The following is a 19,286-nucleotide window of genomic DNA, read 5'->3' as shown; positions in this document are numbered from 1 at the left end:
GTTGTACCTGCTTTGGATGTGATGCAAGGACAGATTTTTCCACTGGGAGAGTCAAAGCTCCCTCCAAGGTTTTCTGAGACTGATCATTCGTTGTCACTGTCTTATTGTCCACTTGGCGAGGGGTCAGCTCCTCTTCTTCAATCAGCAAATATAAATCCTTTACACTGTTAACCTGCCAAGCACATTGAACCACGGAGACTGTTTGACATAACTTCAACAAAGGACATGAATCTCACAGCACAGTGCACTGTGACACATCAACAATGGCAGTGAATCTTTTGCCATAGCGTACAGATATACTAATGATCAATTTTAAAATGAATGGAGCTTGAAAAGAGGAAATACTTCCAACTTTCTGCTCCTTAGTGACAAAAATCCTCTGCCAAAATTAATGAAGAATTTTAACGCACAAAGTTAGTTACCCATTTTGATCAGGAATCTGTTCATTGTGTTCACAGAACTTTTCATTTGTCTCTTTCAGCAGAAGTCCCAGTTCCCTCCACTTATTAGTGTTTGTTCCTTGTGCTACATGCAGACCATGAGTTCAATCTTATACCTGTATTTCACTAAAATTTAATTTGTGCACCCATTTATTTCTGATAAATAGATGAATTAACAAGCGGATAGGAAGTTACACTTGTATTAATCAGTTAGTTAGTTATTGCCTGCTACGCCACTGGCATTTAGGGAAGCAGTGAAGGTCTTCCAATCTGTCTGTCCTTGGCTATCTTCTCTATTGTGAGACTCAGGAATACTGTCACACACAGGGATAGGATTCCTCATTGCTGATTCTGTAACAAATTCCTTGACCAGCCAGGGGTTGTTAGCCCTGAGCTGAACCCCTGAACCCGGATCTTAGCTTGGCTTCTACACTTTAACCTGTTTGGCATGGGCGACTCTACCAAGAGTCAAAGCACAAGGCCCTGCCTCCAGCCAACACAGGTCTCCAGATCATTGAGGTGCACAAGCCTCCAAACCCAATGACAAGGTTGTGGTATTTTTGGAAGTTGTAATTTCATGTATTTTATTGGATTGACATTGTGCCATTGGATTGAGATTTTGAAAAAGATTGTTAGTTATTTTTAAGAACTGAAATTATGCACCTCTAGTAAATCATCCCCATCATTATCCATCTTCTTGCCACATTTCCAGTGTTTCAAGAACCATTTCAGCTTCATATAAAGCAGGAAGAGGTTTTGCTTGAACTGATCAGCTTCTTTCACAAACATGTTTTTCTCTTGGCTCCAGAATTTCTGCTCAAGTTTGGTCTGTAAATTCAGGCTCTGCAGCTCAAAATCTCTTCGCACAAGTGCCTTTTGTTGCTCCTCCTTAAGCTATGGAAGGAATCGTGGCAAACAGAAAAGCTTTAATCAGATTAGCAGTGAAAGCAACCATCTAGGTATTCCTTATCAACAGCTCACTTTGTTGTATCATGGTTCATATAAAACAGGTTTTATCACTATTGAGAACCAGTAGTCTCATTGAATTCCTGAAGTTCAAGCAGAAAAGAAAAAGCATAAACATACCTGTCCTGTTTCACATTTTGGATATCCTTAAAACAGAGATTAGTGTAGACCTCTTATTTGGATAGGAGAAAAATGAACTATAAATGGGGTTCTCTGTGCTACAAATTTCCATGATTCTATACAGTTGAATTTTACAGTCGTGAGATGTCATTTTCCTTTATTTATAGGACATGCACTTTTTAATTGCCATCCTTAACTAGCGAAGTTGGGCTATTTCCAAGAACTGTTAAGTCAACCACACTGTTGGCACCTGAAGACAAGTAATAACCAGGTCGAGAAAAGACTGTAAGTTTTCCTCCCTTAAGAACATTAATAAATAATCTAGTACTGCACAGCAATTAATATTGATGAGACTTAAAAAAAAATTCTTCCAGATTTATCTGCTTGAGTCTAAATATTCCTCAAGTCACATTGGGGTTTTCAACTCTTGTCAGCTAGTCCATAATCTAACAACATTGCCCTATCTGAATGCAACTTCACCAGAAAATGAATCCTCATGCCTGTCTGCCATTTAAGGAGATTATAGCTGATCTGCCCAGGCCACAGTTCTTCTTCTATGTCAGTTTTCCATAGAAATGGGTATCTTAATTTGGCTCTTTGAGAAAAAATGCATCCAGCTTCCCTTTAAATACTTCAATTGATCTAGCCTTCACAATTCTACAGGGGGAGAATACTGAAGATTCTTGCAAAAAGAAATTCTTATGCATCTCAGTTTTAAATGACAACCTCTTTATCTTGTCGTAATGTATCCTTGCTCAAGACTCACCTAATAGTCTGTCCTGTCATGCTCAGTTAGGATTTTGCATGTTTCAACAAGAGCATCCCTTATTTCTGTAAACTCCTAAAAAAAAATACAGGTCTGATTCCAGCTGCTCACAATAGGACAGAAAGGCTCTATGTAATTGCATAATTGGGAAATTAGTACAGCAATTGGAAAATGATTTCTTAAGTGGTTTCTGAAATACTGGAAGTGTGGTGACTGATCCCTATCAATGATGGGATGATTTAGTTGAGGTACATTACTCAGTATCTTAAAGACCACCATTGTCATTGCTTTCCCCAATCATATGATTGCCCAAAACCTGAAAACAGAGGAATGACATTTGTTTTCCTGATTTTCTTTCTCGTCTTATTGTTTGATGGATTCTGGTAACCCAATGGAACTTTAATTAAATGCCCATTCTTATAAGTGGACCTTTACCATGAGAAATTTAAGTGCCCAAATCCATTTGTGGGAATGCAGCATCAAGGACAACAATCAAAAACTAGTTCAGCCTCTATGATTCTATAACAGAGTAATTACATTTTCAGAAATCAGATATTGAACTTGCCTACATTGTCCCAAATAGCCAGTGCAAAATTGATTTTCATTTTTTAAAAGATAGAATCATGGGATAATATAATCCAGGAGGCCACTCAGTTGTCACATCTGTTACAGTTCTGAGTAGCCCAATTAACAACATATTAGAAATAGATTTGATGACCCTTCAGTAACCTGAAGCATTGTCTGTTCTCTGCATGACCGCCTTGTGATATGGTGAATAGTTCTATTAATTTCCATTTTTATTCTAGATTTCTAACAAAAGTAATACTGTGGTTATAATGAAGCTCAGATCATTTGATGAGGATTTTGCAGGATATGAAATAGAACAGAAAAAAGAATGAGGTATTAGGACGTGACAGCGGAACAAAAGGAGTATCAGCAAACTGATAAGACAATAAGCTTGTATATGGAAGCAAAACTATCCAGTTTTTGGAGCAAAAATTTGACGAAGTCATAGAAAGCAAGACAAAGTACTTGAGCAATTTGATATGATGGGCAGAGTTGATTTTTAAGTAAACATGAGCCATTTGACTTTTACTTTACAAAAGTACTGAAGAGCTCAAACTATGATCACTGGATATTAACGACCTTCCAGTCCATTAACAAAATTAGGTCAAGTTTTCTCAGAGTGCAGTCCAAATTCCTAAACTAAATGCTTAACATACACAGATCTGAATTGATAAAAGAAATGTCTCGAGTGCTAAGATATATTTTGGTTCAAACACTCAAAGATTCTCCACCTAGCCATCTGTGCTCTGGCTCCATTTGCTGGAAATTATCATTACATTATGATGTTGAGGCTTTATAAGGCACTGGTGAAGCCTCATCTTGAGTACCATGAACAGTTTTGGGCCCTTCATCTTAGAAGAGATGTGCTGGCATTGGAGAGGGTCCAGAGGAGGTTCACAAGGATGATTCCAGGAATGAAAGGGTTATAATACGAGGAACATTTGATGGCTCTGGGTTTGATGTTGTTGGAATTCAGAAGGATGAGGGGGGATCTCACTGAAACCTTTCAAATATTGAAAGGCCTAGACAGAGTAGATGTGGAAAGCATGTTTCCCATGGTGGGAGAGTCTAGGTAGGACAAGAGGGCACAGCCACAGCCACAGGATAGAGGGGCGTCCTTTCAAAACAGAGATGCGGAGAAATTTCTTTAGCCAGAGGGTGGTGAATTTGTGGAATTTGTTGCCACATGCAGCTGTGGAGGCCAGGTCATTAGGTGTATTTAAGGCAGAAATTGATAGGTCTTGATTGGACATGGCATCAAATGTTAAGGGGAGAAAGCCGGGGAGTGGGGTTGAGGAGGAGTTGGGAAAAAAAGGATCAGCCATAATTGAGTGGCAGAGTACACTCGATGGGCCAGATGGCCTAATTCTGCTTCTATGTCTTATGGTCTTATTTTACCAGGGTATGAAGTCTGTTGGCTACCTGCACCTGGTTTAGCTGCCAGCTGAAGCGGCGTAATGGGTGTGGTCACTGTCACATACAAAGAGCCACCTGGGGCTCAGGTGAGAGCTGAGAGTCCAGTGGGGGTCACGGGTGAGTGATCTGTCCCAGTCTGGACATGACAAGCCCCTTCACCAGAGCTGCTACTCCTCCCTGCACACCCCACACACAGCACACTGTTACTATCGTACACTGTCGATAACTATTATGAACTAAGGCAGTTTTATAGTGTTGTGGTAGCATTGGTTGTGTTCTAATTTGTTCAGAATTTCATTTAAGTACATAATTTGTTACTCAGTTAAATGCTAGTCTGTCTTTTCTATACCTCTTTAAACATTTCCATGAAACTTCAGCTAATTGGGGCAGTTGCTTAACTGGGCCAAAATGTAATAGTCCTGATGCGTGTCAAATAACTGGAATCTACTGTATCTGTATGAGATGATCTACAACTATAAACAGATATAAGCCCATTTGCCTCCCATTCTCTACTTGGGATAAGGGTTTTTCCCTCTTGAATTCCCTAACTTACACTCTGTGGCCACTTTATTAGGTACACCTGCAGTACTGCTCAAATACCCATTCAGCCAATCACATGGCCACAATTCAATGCATAAAAGCATGCAGACGTGGTCAAGAGGGGACCAAACATCAGAATGGGGGAGAAGTGTGATCTAAGTGACTTCAACTGTGGATTGATGGTGCCATACTGGGGTGGCTTGAGTGTCTCAGAAGTTGCTGATTTCCTGGGGTTTTCATGCACAATAGTCTCTATACTTTACAAAGAAAGGTGTGAAAAAAAATCTAGTGAGCAGCTGTTCTGTGAGCAAAAACGGCGTGTTAATGAGAGAGGTCAGAGGAGAATGTCCAGACTGGTTCAAGCTGACAGGAAGGCAACAGTAATTCAAATAACCATGCCTTACAGCAATGGTGTGCAGAGATACTTCTCGAAATGCACAACACTTCGAACCTTGAAGTAAATGGGCTACGGTGGCAGATGGCAATAAACACACACACAATGGCCACTTTATTAGGTATAGGAGGGTAACTAACAAAGTGGCCACCGAGTGTACATTCCCACTGTTGGTTACAGTGTTCTATATATTCCCATTTCAGTCCCCCTCTCTTGCTCCTGCAGGACCGCTAGAGATTGATGGTTGGAAAGCATTGAATTTATGCTTTTGCCCATTCTGCAAGTGAACTCCTGTGAGGACAACATTGTCTTGGATAGATATTTCAATGCTTTATAACAGGACAATTTTCCTGAACACATTGTGTTACTCATTTGTTTCCATGTGAAATTAAAGTGAATTACTTAACTCCTCTAGAATTTGAACTGCGTAATAAACTTGGCAAAAAATGATTTTCTTCAGTGTCTCTTATGAGTCACCTTATAAATCAAAAATTCTATCACAGACAGTTCAAAGAGCTCTTCTCAAACTGACCTGTGACATTTTCTGTTGAAATCTTTCTGCATCCTCATTTCGAAGCTCCCTTTCCTGAGCAAGCTGCCCCTGCAGTCCTCGGATGGTTTCCTTAGCTTCAGATAGATCAAGTTGGAGTTCTTTAACCTTGTTAAATAAAAAGTTGAGGTGAATGAGTATGGCTGCAGAGATTTTTTTTTCAATAGTCTTCCTTATGTCTCCAATTATATGACACTGTCACTTCTTCTAGCAGACTAGGCAGGCTAATGTTAGCTGTAATATTGTCGCAGGCACTGCAGCGAGGTTCTGAGATAATGAAAATGGAATTGCTTGTGCTGAGGGAACTTTCCCAGTTAATGACCAGCTGAAAACCAATGCTCCTGCAGCAAAGGTAGATAAAAAATTTTCACTGTGAATCTATACACGTTCGGTGTGATGAAGAATGCAAAACAAAATACACTTAATCTCCTGCAAAAGGTCATGAAACGGCACTTCTGCTACATGTTCATTTCTTTGATTTTTGCTTTGAAATGTTAATGTTTTTTCAGTTTTGATTCTGATTTAGTAAGGATCTATTCTTTCATGTATGAAGAGTGTACTGATGGCTCTGGGCCTGTACTTGCTGGAGTTTAGATGAATAAAGGGAGGATCTCATTGAAACCTATTGACTATTGAAAGGCCTAGATAGAGTGGATGTAGAGAGGATATTTCCAATAGTGGAGGGTGGGAATTTTCCAAGCACAGAGGACACAGCCTCAGAATTCAAGGACATCCATTTAAAATATAGATGAGAAGGAATTTCTTTAGCCAGAGGGTGGTGCATCTGTGGAATTCATTGCCACAGACGGCTGTGGAGGCTAGGTCATTGGATATATTTAAAGGGAGGCTGATAAGTTCTTGAGTAGTAAGACAGCCGAAGGTTACGGGGAGAAGGCAGGAGAATGGAGTTGATGGAATGGGGAAGTTGACTTGATAGGTTTGTGTTCTTTTTGCTTCTATCCATTTCTTCAATCTGCATTTCTACAATGATAATTTAAATCTCTCAGCTTTTCTTCCCTGACAGCATCTATTAGTGGGGTGTAATGAGGATTTGAGGACAGATGAGAGCAGGTCTGATTACACAGTAGTGCAATTCAATACTCCCAACTTCTCTGGAGTACAGTTGCAACATAGTCAGATGCTTGACAGCATCAAGGACAGAGATATATCGGGGTATGTATTATCTACATATGAAGTGAAGCAACCAGCCAAGTGTATTGTGACATTATCTGTTTTACAACTGCAAAACACTACAACAGCAGCATTATGGAAATGCCATTACACTCAAATTACTTTCCAACTGCTCTGTGCCACAGTTTCTACATTATTTATGACCAATAGCTGTAATTCACAACCAATACCATCATCACCTAGAACTACAAGAGCAGCATTGAGAGCATCCTGACCAGCTGCATCACTATATGGCATGGGGGTGGGGGGTGGGGAGTTGCAATGCATCTAACTACAAGACCCTACAAAAAGACAGTGAGGACTGTTGAGGATTATCAGGGTCCTTCTTCCACTCATCTGAGATATTTATCTGGAATGCTGCATATGCAGGGTCCTTAGCATTGTCAAGAATCTCGACAAGCTGTCCCTCAATTTTTTTAATCTCCTAACATTAGGCAGGAAGTTCTGCAGCATTTGGACAAGGATGTTTAGGACGGGAAACAGCTTCTTCCTCCAGGTCGTGAGACTACTGACTTCCTGGCCATCATCCCGGTCTCGTCACATATGAGGCGCCACTGGCATTATTCTGTTTACTTTTTAACCTGTGTCATAAATGGCAAATGTCAATCTTCTGGAATATATTTTATCACTTGTTAATATATTTGTGGTAATATTGCTTTACGTGTTGTGCGAAAGTTACATGTGCAGTGTAGGGCTGGAGGAATGATGTTTTGTTTGGTGGATTGAATGACGGAATTAATCAATTTATATGATTGAATGACAATACATCCAGGCTGCTCATGGGGGATGCTGCCTCATTACCACTCAAGACATTAAATCTGGGTACACACAACATGATTGCAGACATGAGAGACTGCAGATGCTGCAACTCTGGAGCGACACACAAAATGCTGGAGGAACTCGGTGTGGAGGGAAACAAACAACCCACATTCTGGGCTGAGAACCTTCATCAGGACTGGAAGGAAAAAGTAAGGCAAAATAAAAGCCTCGGGGCGGGAGAATGATAGGTGAATGTAGGTGACAAAGGGAAGTAGGAAGGTGGGTGGGGGAAAGAGGAAACGGAGTGAGAAGCTGAGAGGTGAAGTGTGGAAGAGACAAAATGCTGAAGAAAATGGAATCTGATTGGACAAAGGGAAAAAGGAGAAGGAGGTGAGGAACAAAAAGTAGGAAGGTGTGGGTGATGGGCGGGTCATGAGAATGGGAGAAGAGAAACAGAAGTGTTGAAAGGACAAGAGGAATAAGGGTAAACAACATTGGGTGGGGAGAGACAGAGGGAAGAAACTACCAGGTTGGATAAATCTATGTTGATATAATCAGGTTGGAGACTACCAAGGCAGAATCTGAGCTGTTGCTGATCCTTGCATATGTGTCTGACCTCACCTTAGCTGTAAAAGAGGCTGTGCACAGAAATGTCGCTGTAGGAATGGGAAGCGGAATTAAGTTGGCTGGCCATTGGGAGATTACGGCTCTAACGGTGGGCAGAGCGAACGGGCTCGACAAAATAATCTCACAATTTCCACTGGGTCTCACTGATGTCGAGGAGGCCATGCAAGATGATAATGTTTCAGTTGCTCTGCTTCAGCAGGGAGATGTGGAAAATTGTGGTAAGTGCCACGGTGGGGCCCGGGTCCTAAGGCAGGGGACAAACTGGAGCTTCAGCAATTAATAAGCCAGGCCAAATTGACTGAAAAGGCAGGGTGTTGGGAGCAGAGGTGAGGGTCAGGGCTGGTTCCGCTCCTGATGTTTTACTGCGCTCTCCTCAGCAGTGAAGCTGAGGTTGTGTTGTGCTCTGGCTGCTCCAGGCTTAGTGTCTGTGAGCTTTGTGGTGATTTGCCACTGGGTATGATGAACTGAGACCGAGGCTATGGGCCTACTCCATCTGCTCCAGGCTTCGGCTTTATGGACTCAATTTTGTTCTGAATGCTGATGCCTGCTTTACTGTTTGCATGATTTGTGTTTTTTTTTTCCTCTCTCTGTGCACTGGGTGTTGGTCTTTTTTTTTTAAACCGGGTTCTTTCGGGTTTCTTGTTTTGTGGCTGCCTGTAACCAGACAAATCCCAAGGTTGTATAATTTATACACACTTTGATAATAAATGTTCTATGAATCTTTGAATCATTTGGTTGGACAGGGATCCAATACATGGAAGAAAGGGTAAACCTGGCACGTTTATGAGAATAATTAATTTTAACATCTACGACATAACTTATTTTTGGAAAACCCAAGATACACTCTAGATGTTCACAGTTAGCTGATAAGGATGCACTTCTGTATGGAGTTTGCATATTCTTCCTGCGATCACGTGCAATTCTCTTTGGTTCAAGTTTAAGCTTAATTGACATTCAGCCATACAGGAGTACAGCCAAATGAAATAGTGTTACTCTGGGACCAAGATGCAAACCACAGTACCAACAGTCACACACAGCACAAGACATATACAAGATAGCAAGCACATATAATATAGTGAGAACGTAATAAAATATCAGTAAAGCATTCACACAAAAGAAATATAGTCCAAGACCCTGAGTTCATGAACGTTGCAGCAGTCTGCAGTGGTACACAACACAGCTTGTCTTCTGCTGAGTGAACACTGAGGTGCAGCACTGACTCCAGCTTGGACACTGTGCCACACTGCCTCCGGTGAAACCCACCGACTACGACCCCTCTCTCCTCGGTGGCTGCAAACAGGCAACACCACGGTTTGAGGCCTACTCCTCACTACGGCCGAGGCCACACAGCTCCCAGCCTTCCGCCAATAAATCAGTGAATCGGACTTGCAGCATTCTACATTAACAATCGCCAACAGGGTCTTGAGATCACAGGAAAAGCGACTAAGACGATCAATTGCCGTTAGACTGCACACTGCCTTCGTGCACTGACTGCGCCGTCGCAGGCAGCAGCACCATCTGCAACAAGCTCAGCTCCTTCAGTTTCAGTGAGCTAGCAACTCACTGATGGGGTAGATCTGCAGTACTTTAAGTTCTTAATGTGCAGTGCGGTCTTGCGATCTTAAAAGATATGTATAAAATACAATAGTATCTATGGTTGGCCCCATAGAAGCCACAGCGACTGAACGCGCCACTATTCCACTGGAAGTAAGATGCTCTGGTTCCTACTACATCACAAAGGATCACTATAAATTGCCCATAGTGTGAGGATGAGGGGTAAATCTAGGTGAGTTGATGAAATCATGAGGAGAACAAAAAAGTAGGATGAGTATAGATGGGCATTTCAAGGTCGGCATGGACTAGGTGAGCCAAGGGAACCGTTTCCATGCTGTATGACTTTTTAGGAGTCACACAGAATGATACAACTAACATTTGTTGGAAGCTCATTTCGGGGCGAGAATTCTATAAATACTTGATTGATGATGCTTCAGTTTTCACACAGGCATTTGTAAAATTTTCCTTTTACACATACATATGGAATAACTGGGATCACCGGAATGATTTGCTTGCAGCCTTCATCATACAGCGACCTGGTAACAGGAAGTACTTTGTGGCAAGTACATGTTACACGTTTATACACTGCATTCTGGCTACTTCCAGAAAAATGGCAATGCACTAGGATGCAGTGGCTTCCATGGAGTGAACCAAAGGTGTTAATGTCCTTTCTAAACTTATTTTTTTACGACTGCAAGACCCTGATGGACATTAAGAACTTTAAGTACTGCAGGTCTATCCTATCATCGAGTTGCTCATTGGTGGAGAAACTGAAGGAGCTGGACTTGGTGCAGATCGAGCTGCTGCCTGCATCAGAGGAGTCAGTGCATGAAGGCGGGGTGCAGTCTAACAGCTAGTTATCGTTTTACATGTATTATTTGTGATTACAACACCCCATTGGACATTGTTATTGTGGGATGCTGCAAGTTCGATTTACGGGTTCCTTGGCGGATGGCTGGGGAGTGGCGTGGCCTCAGTCGTAGTGAGGAGTAAATCTCAAGCCACTGTATCGCCTGTTTACAGACGCCCAGGAGAGAGGCGGAGTCAGAGTGCTCCACCGGAGGTGGCATGGTGCAGCGTCCAAGCTGGAGTCGGTGCTGTACCCCAATGTTCGCTTGGCAGAAGACAAGCTGTATTGTGTACAACTGCCAAACTGCTGCAACGTTCATGGACTCAGGGACCCGGACTATATTTTTTGTGTGTGTGTGACTATAATTTATGCAACCTTATATGTGCTGCAGGTGCCTTGTGTTGTGTGTGCCTGTTAGTGCCGTGCTTTGCACCTTGGAGCTAGAGTAACGTCCTTTCACTTGACTGTACTTATGGGTATTTATGTATGGTTGGATGACAATTAAACTTGAATTTGAACTTGAATCATGATGGTGGTTCACTTGAGGCTGCCGAACATGATCCTTATTCGCTCCAAGGCTGCGGATGTTAGGGGACCATATTCTCCAGTCTCTTTGCAAACCATTTTCTCTGCCCCTGTTCTAGCGTCTCAGGAGCTGCATCCAAAAATGGCTCAGTCATTTTCATTTTGTTTGTGGAACTGAGTAAATACCAAGATTTGCTGCATCAGACGTTGTAGCTGCTGAGATGAAAATAATCCACCTTTAGGAATATCTGACAAGCAGGAAATGTTGTCGCCCAAGATCCCAAGTTCAGCATCAGTCTACACAGGGAAATAGTGTGCACTTACTTAAAAATGTCAGAGGTTTGTGCAAAATCAGCCAATGGACAAATACAAATGTCAATGAGCTCCAATAGGCTACAGGCCTGGAGTGAAAAATCTTTTCTCATATGTAGGCCCAGCAACCATCATGTGTCACACCTCCTTAAAGGTTCACTGTTTGCTGGCAGTCTTTCAGACTTTTCTCCAAATATCCACTTTCTCTTAATTCTACAATGAGTGGAACTCCAACATATTCCTCAGGACAGCCTATATAATAAAGTGCAAATGAAAATTTTATACCTTTCTCCTGGAGCAGTTAGGTTGACTGTAATTGTCTTTGGACAGTAGATGTAACTGGGATATATGAAGTCTGAATGGCACAGATTCTGACAATCCTGACAGCTGAGGGCCATTCTCTATATACCCCCCATCATAAACGTGTAACTGAACAATGTCAGAAAATGAAACATACCTTTTGATAGCTTTGATTAACTTCTAATTTCAAAATTCTGCATTTCATTTTCTTTACTTTTCTAGCATTGTCATCCAACAACCCCTTGAGTTCTTGATGAAGGCCCTTAATGTCTTGTTTACCTTGTGCAAGACAGGCATTTCAGGATCCATGTGTGGGGCACTGAGTCATATGCTTACTGGTAGTCGATCCAGGTTGTGATTTGGTCTGCCTGGTCTTGGAGTCTCATACGACTGCTTTGTTTACCAGTAGTTGGTACTTGGAGCCAATAGTACAAGTGACCATCAGATGTGGAATATACCAGGGTGATGCACTGTCCCCACTGCTGTTCTGCATAGGCTTGAATCCCCTCAGCCAGATCATCTCAAAGAGTGGATATGGGTAGAGGGTCAAGAGTGGAGTGGCCATCAGCCACCTCCTGCACATGGATGACATCAAGCTGTATGCCAGAAATAAAAAGGACATTGACCCACTAATCCACCTAACAAGGGTGGACAGCAAAGACATCAGGATGTCATTTGGACTGGAAACATGCAGCCGGATGATAGTGAAAAGAGGCAAACTCATCAAGACTGAAGGAGTTGAGTTACTTGAAGGCCACATACCAGATAAACAGGACAACTACAAATACCTGGGATCTTGCACGCGCATGGAAGCCACGATAAGGACACAAGGAAGGCTGCAAGATCCAAGTACCTACAAAGAATGAGACAGGTCCTAAAAGGCCAGCTGAATGGGAAGAACAAGATCAGGGCCACCAACACATTCGCCCTACCAGTCATCTGATACCCAGCCGAAATAGTGTGCTGGCCAAGGAATGAACTGGAAGCCACTGACATCAAGACCCAGGAACTATTAACAATATTGCATCCAAAGTCCAATGTTGAGCGACCATACACCAAATAAAAGAGGACGGGGACTTGGAAGTGTCAAGGCCGCAGTTCTGGAAGAAATGCAAAACATCCATGAGTATATCAGGAAGATGGCTCCTAAGGATGACCTGCTAGGAGAATACCACAGACAGCAGGCAGGAGATATGGAAAAGGAAGTGGGTGAAGCACAGCCAGAGGACTAGAGGCCATGGCAGGACAAGCCACTACATGGGATGTACCACTGCCAGATATCAGAGATGGCTGACATAAGGAAGTCCTACCAATGGCTGGAAATGGCAGGGCTGAGGGATAGCATGGAGGTGCTGCTCATGGCTGCACAAGAACAGGCGTCGTCCAGAAGAGCACACCAGACAAGACTCAAGGTGTAGACTGTGCAAGAAATCCACTGAAACCATGCTGCACCGAGTAGCAGGGTGCAAGCTGCAGGCAGGGACAGCACACACTGAACGGCACAACCAAGTTGCCGGAATTGTGTAGAGGAACATCTGCGCTGAGTATGGGATTGGACATTCCCAGTCCAAAGGGCAAACACCTGAGAAAGTAGTGGAGAATGACAGAGCTAAGATCTGGTGGGACCTCCAGATACAGACTGATAAGCAGGTACCAACCAGACGTAGTAGTATTGGACAAGGAACAGAAGAAAGCAATCATAATGATGTGGCAATCCTGTATGACAGTAACATCAGGAAGAAAGAATATGAGAAGCTTGAAAGAACAGATAGAAAGGATGAGAAAGGCTAAAACCAGAGTAATCCCCGTGGTGATAGAAGCACTTAGAGCTGTGACACCTGGACTGGGAGAGTGGCTCCAACAAATCCTGGGAACAACATCTGAGATCTTGGCCCAGAAGAGCGCATGATTAGGGAACAGCAGGGATAGACTGCACCGAACCCTCAAGCTCCCAGGCCTCTGGTAGAGGATCCAAAATTGAGGGGAAAATACAGATACACACTACCCATAAGGGGTGAGGAAAAAATGTATTACATCGAAGAAAGTCCTTAACTCCGAGAGTAATCATTGGGACGCCATCATGACAATGTTTTTTTTTAGCAAGCTTTCTTATTTTTACAAGGCCGAGTTGCTAGCTCGATGCTCAACCCAGCACGGATGGAAAGTGTGCAAGGGAGCTGGCTGGATTCGAACTCGGGAGCCTTCGCTCCAAAGTCCGGAGCTGATGCCACTATGCCACCAGCTGGCCAAAAGTATTATATTCAAGACAGTTAAATTAAACAAGTAGTGCAAAAATAGAAATAAAAAATTGTAACATAGTGTTCATAGGCTCAATGTCCACTTAGAAATCAAATGGCAGAGGGTAAGAAGCCGTTCCTGAATCATTGAGTGTATGCCTTCAGGCTTCTGTACTTCCTTCCTGATGGCAGCAATGAGAACAAGGCATGTCCTGGGTGATGGAGGTCCTTGATGATGGATGCCACCTTTTTGAGGCATCGCTCTTTGAAGATGTCCTGGATACTATGGAGGCTAGCGCCCATGATGGAGCTGACTGAGTTTACAATGCTCTGCAGCTTATTTTGACCCTGTGCAGTAGCCACCCCACCCTCCACCCCCATTCCAGTTAAAACACTCTCCACGGTACTTCTGTAAAAACTTGCGAGTGTCTTTGGCTACGTACCAAATCTCCTCAACCTCCTAACGAAATACCGTTGCTATCAACTGACTGGAATTCTGTTTTATCGGCCAGAATGTTTTACATCTACAGAAACAGTATGACCACTAGAAGAGCGAACTTGACTCTTGCTTGTCTGTGTGCATCAACACATATGATAATGTAAGTGCACATCTTATCTAACACATGCATAATCATATGGAAATATATTTTAATACAGGGAAATTTACTGTAACATTAATATATTTTGTAATTTTTTTTATGTCTTTGCCCTGTATTGCTGCCATAAAACTACAAATTTCATATCATATTAGAATATAATTACAAACCTGATTCATGATTCAAAGATTCAAGGTGCATTTTTTATTAAGGAATATATAAATTATATACAACCTTGAAATTTGTTTGCTTGCAGGCAGTCGCAATTAAACTGCCTTAACTCACTCTTCACGTATGAACCCTTCACGCTCCAACCTGCGCTGCCAGTCCTCATTTACATCAGTTAACCTTACAAGACCAAGTTAGAAGAAATTAAAACCAAAAATGCTGTCTGCTTGCAATGAGTCTCCACACTGCCCAGCCCAGCAGCCTAACCACAATCCTCAGAAGCAGGCTCTCCATACTGAGCCACAGGGCAACAAATTGTTTGATTTGTCCAAATTCATAGCAGCACTCAGATCTGGTAGCTTCCCTCCTTAAAATACAGCAGGGTGTGTACCTGTGAATGTTCCAGCTGGAAGACCAGCATCATCCTAACGAGTCAGCTACACGAGAGACCAGTATTTGATGAGAGAGCTGAATTGCATTTCCTCCTAAACCAGCTGTCACACTGACTTACTTGCATTTTAATTTCATAAGTATGTATCACAAACAAAAATAAATTCAATGCCTGAGCATTTTTCCAGTACTTTGAGTAGAAAGGTATTGTTTATTTCCAGGGAATTGGATCTTTTAAACCAAAAAAAACATTTTGAGAATAACGTACCACATGCAGTAATATTCCTTATAAAAACATTGCATCTTCTTACCTCTTTTATATGCTTGCAACAGGACTATGAAAGCTTCCACAATTAACTCATTTTACTAACGAGATAAATAATATTACGAATTTACCTCTGTAGCATAAGAGTCGCTTTCTTCACGGCTATAGATGTTATAATCCTTGTTGCTTTCCCGATATTCCTTAGTGTTAGTTCCACAGTTCTCCAAGGTTTGACTCTCGTCTTGCTGCCAGTCCACTTGGTCCCTAAATTCAGGTTGCTGCATGCATGGGCAAGTTAATGAAAACAAAACAAAGGATAGGGAAGGAACAAAGAAACAAAAACTGGGTATAGTAAACATTGAAAAAACTACAAGACAAAGAAAAGTATGAAAAGGAAAAACATCTTTATTACAGTGGCATATGAAAGTGTTGTAAACAAAATCAAAAAGACAATGAGGAAAATTATGGGCTGATTTGTTTGAAAAAAAAGAGAAAAGAGAAGAAAAGGTGTGCAAACACCAGTTACGGTGCTCATGCAGTGAATGATGCAGGGACTAAAGCAGCAACATGCAGGCAATAGAGCTCTGATTCAAATCAAGAGTGTGCATGCACTTCTACCAATTATTTGCTCAATCAATAATAGATTGATTATAAATCAATAAAAGGTTGAACTTGACCCAAGTTCAGGACTAAACTACAAAAGCAGCAGACTGATTAGAAAGAAAGGCCAATACCCAGCTTACCCTACTTGTTACACTATTTGTCTGATGGTCAGGTTGAAAACAAATCTAATTTACAGTGCATTCCACTGTAAGTTTCATTTGCTCCTGTGTTAATAGCAGGGAAAATGCCGGACTCTACTGAGCAAGTGTAAAAGGGCATATGGAAAATAATAGGACTAGACAAAACTAACTTAAATTTATTAAAAGGAAATCATGTTTAACAGGTCAATTGAAAATTCATGGGGACAAAGGATGATGAGTATTTGGACTTATAGAAAAATCTATTATTAAGAAAAATAGAAATCATGGCACTGAGGGTAACATTTCGTTGTGGTTTGAGGATTGGTCAATTTATAGAAAACACAAGGAATAGACTAGTCACTTTCATGTTTCAGGTGACCAGTGGGGTACAAAATGAATCAGACCTTATTATTATAATCTATATCAACGAACTGCATGAGCCCATCAAGACAGCATGCTAATAATACTGAGTGATTATCAGGAGGGCACAGAGATGCTTCATAGTCAAGCTTAAGAGAATGGGCAAAGATCTGGCAGGTGGAATAGTATATGGGAAAAATATGATATTTTGCACGGTAGAAAACTTAGAAGGTAGTACTTTTAAACAATGGGTTTAAAAGATTCAGGTGTTTAGATATTGGTGTCACTGTACACAAATTATTAACGTTAACATGTAGGTTTAGCGAGTCATTAAGAACACGAACAACACATTGACTTTTATTGCAAGAGAATTTGAGTACAAAAATGAAGGAAAACCTTAAGACTGCATTTGGAACAATGTGTACAGGCCTGGTCTCCCAATCTAATGATGAATAGACTTGGAACGGTTCACTAATTTGGTCCCGGGATGTTGGACATGTAACAGAGGAGAAATTACACCGAAGTGCGCATGCGTCGGTCGTGCATGCAGCCTGGTACAGCCGTTCCGATCTATTCTTACTTTCTTCTTGTTACTTTTTAATTTACGTTATTTTTTGTATTTTTTTTCTCACGGTAACATGTCGAAGCTGCACCCTCTCTAACATACTGGTAGAGAGTGTTTTATTTGGGTTTTCTTTAGCGCTGGAAATGGTTACATCCTGATATGTGGGACAGAAGCAAGGTCGCATTGTGTATTCCACGGACCAGCAAATACCGGCCGGCTTAGCAAACAGAGCGGTAGACACCCCTGCTGAAATCCAGAGGAAAACACACAGAGGGTGCAGAGGGGGATCACAAAACCGAGGAAAGAGAGCCGGGTCGAGACAACAGAGACTTTTGGAGAAGAGGAGTTCGGTGGGTAATACCGTTCCGGCTGACCGGAAGTGCACTGAGAGCGGTAAGCGTAAAGGAGTTGGGTGCTTACAGTTCTGGCTAACAACGGATGGTGGAATCCGGGGTGTATTACGATTGAGGAACGTGTTGCAGACTGGATATTGAACTTTTTACTGTTGGACTTCGGCCACATTCCACCGTGATACAACACTTAGCGGCACAGGAGGTCGTTCCTGCCTGTGGCCATCGAACGTGCAGCTCCTCCTGTGGAGGGTCAGACACACTGAGCCAATAGCTTGGTCCTGGACTTATTTTCCATCTGGCATAGTTTGCATTTTGGTGTTTGGTTGTTGGGTTTTTTTGTATTGCTATATTTACGCTCTATTCTTGGTTGGTGTGGCTGTAACGAAAACAAATTTCCCTCGGGATTAACAAAGTATATCTATCTATCTATCTATCAAAAGTAACTCAATGGCATTTAAAATTAGCTAAAAAAAGCGAAAACAGATTTGAATTCTGTTACTTTACAAAGTAAATGGCAAAATTTTTCTCTCTGCATTAAAATTATCAGCTAGCCCTGATGAAGGATCTTGGTCTGAAACAACCTGTTTATTCCTCTCCATGGATGCTGCCTGACCTGCTCAGTTCGTCCACCAGCATTTTGTGTGTAGAGCTAGAACCTGTTAGTATTTTTACTTTAGAACATAAAATCCAAAATAAGCACATAGAAAATGTAATGACTAAGATAGGATTTTGAAATGCCAGTATATATTTCGGTCAGCCAGGGAATGTAGCAAGAATACCAGTTTCATTCAATTCTAATGATTGATTTTAGGCTGTCTTTAACTAAAATCAAAAAGCGTCATCCACTATTTCTTTTATCTTCATTAATTGTTCTCTTGAAGGTATTGACTGTATGCTGTGAAACAATTCCAAGAGTGCCATTCACTCTGAACCACCTTAAATAAATGGCTATCATTCAAATGCAGCTCGACAGTAAATGTTAAGTTTACTTGAGCACAGGAGTAACTGAGTCTGTCATCATATAATGTTCATGCGAACATTATTTATATAAATCATCTAACTGTGATCAAATGCATGAACTGGAGTAATTGCTGATCAAACATTACTGAATTTTTCTGTAATTAATTTAGTCAGGCCCTGGATCGTGGGGTAGAGATGCGTCTTTACCAAAGGAGGTGTAAAGCACTCTTTTCCTCTGTTTGGCTGCTGCTAGCCCCCGATCGGGGTCACGTGAAACCATGGGAACAGGTGGATGGTCATATGAGCAGCTGGTGCATATCACAAGGCAATCTCTGAAGAGTACTGGTAGAGGCTAGGATCACCTGTCTTGTAAAGACACTGCTCATAAGGCAGCAAAGGCAACCACTTCTGTAGAAAAAATTGCCAAGAATAATCATGGTCATGGAAAGACCATGATTGCCCCCGTCATACATGACACAAAATGACAAGATCTTGGATTTTTTTTTAACAGCTGAAATGCTACTAAATTTTGCTGGTATTTCAGCTGTACCTTTTGACAGAATAAAATAAAGTTCAGGTTTCAATTCAGGGTCTATGCGAGCTAATGAAGAGACATAGAATCTTTAACCGTACTGATATTTGTCGCGTCCTTAACGTGTAGTTAAGGCTGAGTGCCATGTCTCCTAAGAAAAGCCATCAATAAAGTAAGGTCCCTGGTCTATGCTGAGTTATGTAATCTCAATAATAGAGGCATCATACTTTCACAGGAGAT

At 41.7% G+C, this 19,286-nt stretch overlaps 1 protein-coding gene across 1 annotated transcript in view; it reads right to left on the bottom strand.

The window, feature by feature from the left end:
* Positions 1 to 19,286, bottom strand: part of LOC134342759 (microtubule cross-linking factor 2-like) — a 113,850-nt gene that overhangs the window by 33,229 nt on the left and 61,335 nt on the right. Inside the window, exons 6-9 of the mRNA XM_063041293.1 lie at positions 15,665 to 15,811; positions 5,742 to 5,867; positions 1,104 to 1,334; positions 8 to 172 (exon numbers count right to left, since the gene is read on the bottom strand). Coding sequence (XP_062897363.1) covers positions 8 to 172; positions 1,104 to 1,334; positions 5,742 to 5,867; positions 15,665 to 15,811 — 669 coding nt within the window. The remainder of the gene's footprint in view (positions 1 to 7; positions 173 to 1,103; positions 1,335 to 5,741; positions 5,868 to 15,664; positions 15,812 to 19,286) is intronic.

This window comes from Mobula hypostoma, chromosome 2, assembly GCF_963921235.1.
Source record: "Mobula hypostoma chromosome 2, sMobHyp1.1, whole genome shotgun sequence".
NCBI lineage: Eukaryota > Metazoa > Chordata > Chondrichthyes > Myliobatiformes > Myliobatidae > Mobula > Mobula hypostoma.
The sequence above is the reverse complement of the archived record's forward strand: the minus strand, read 5'-3'. Positions and strand labels throughout refer to the sequence as shown.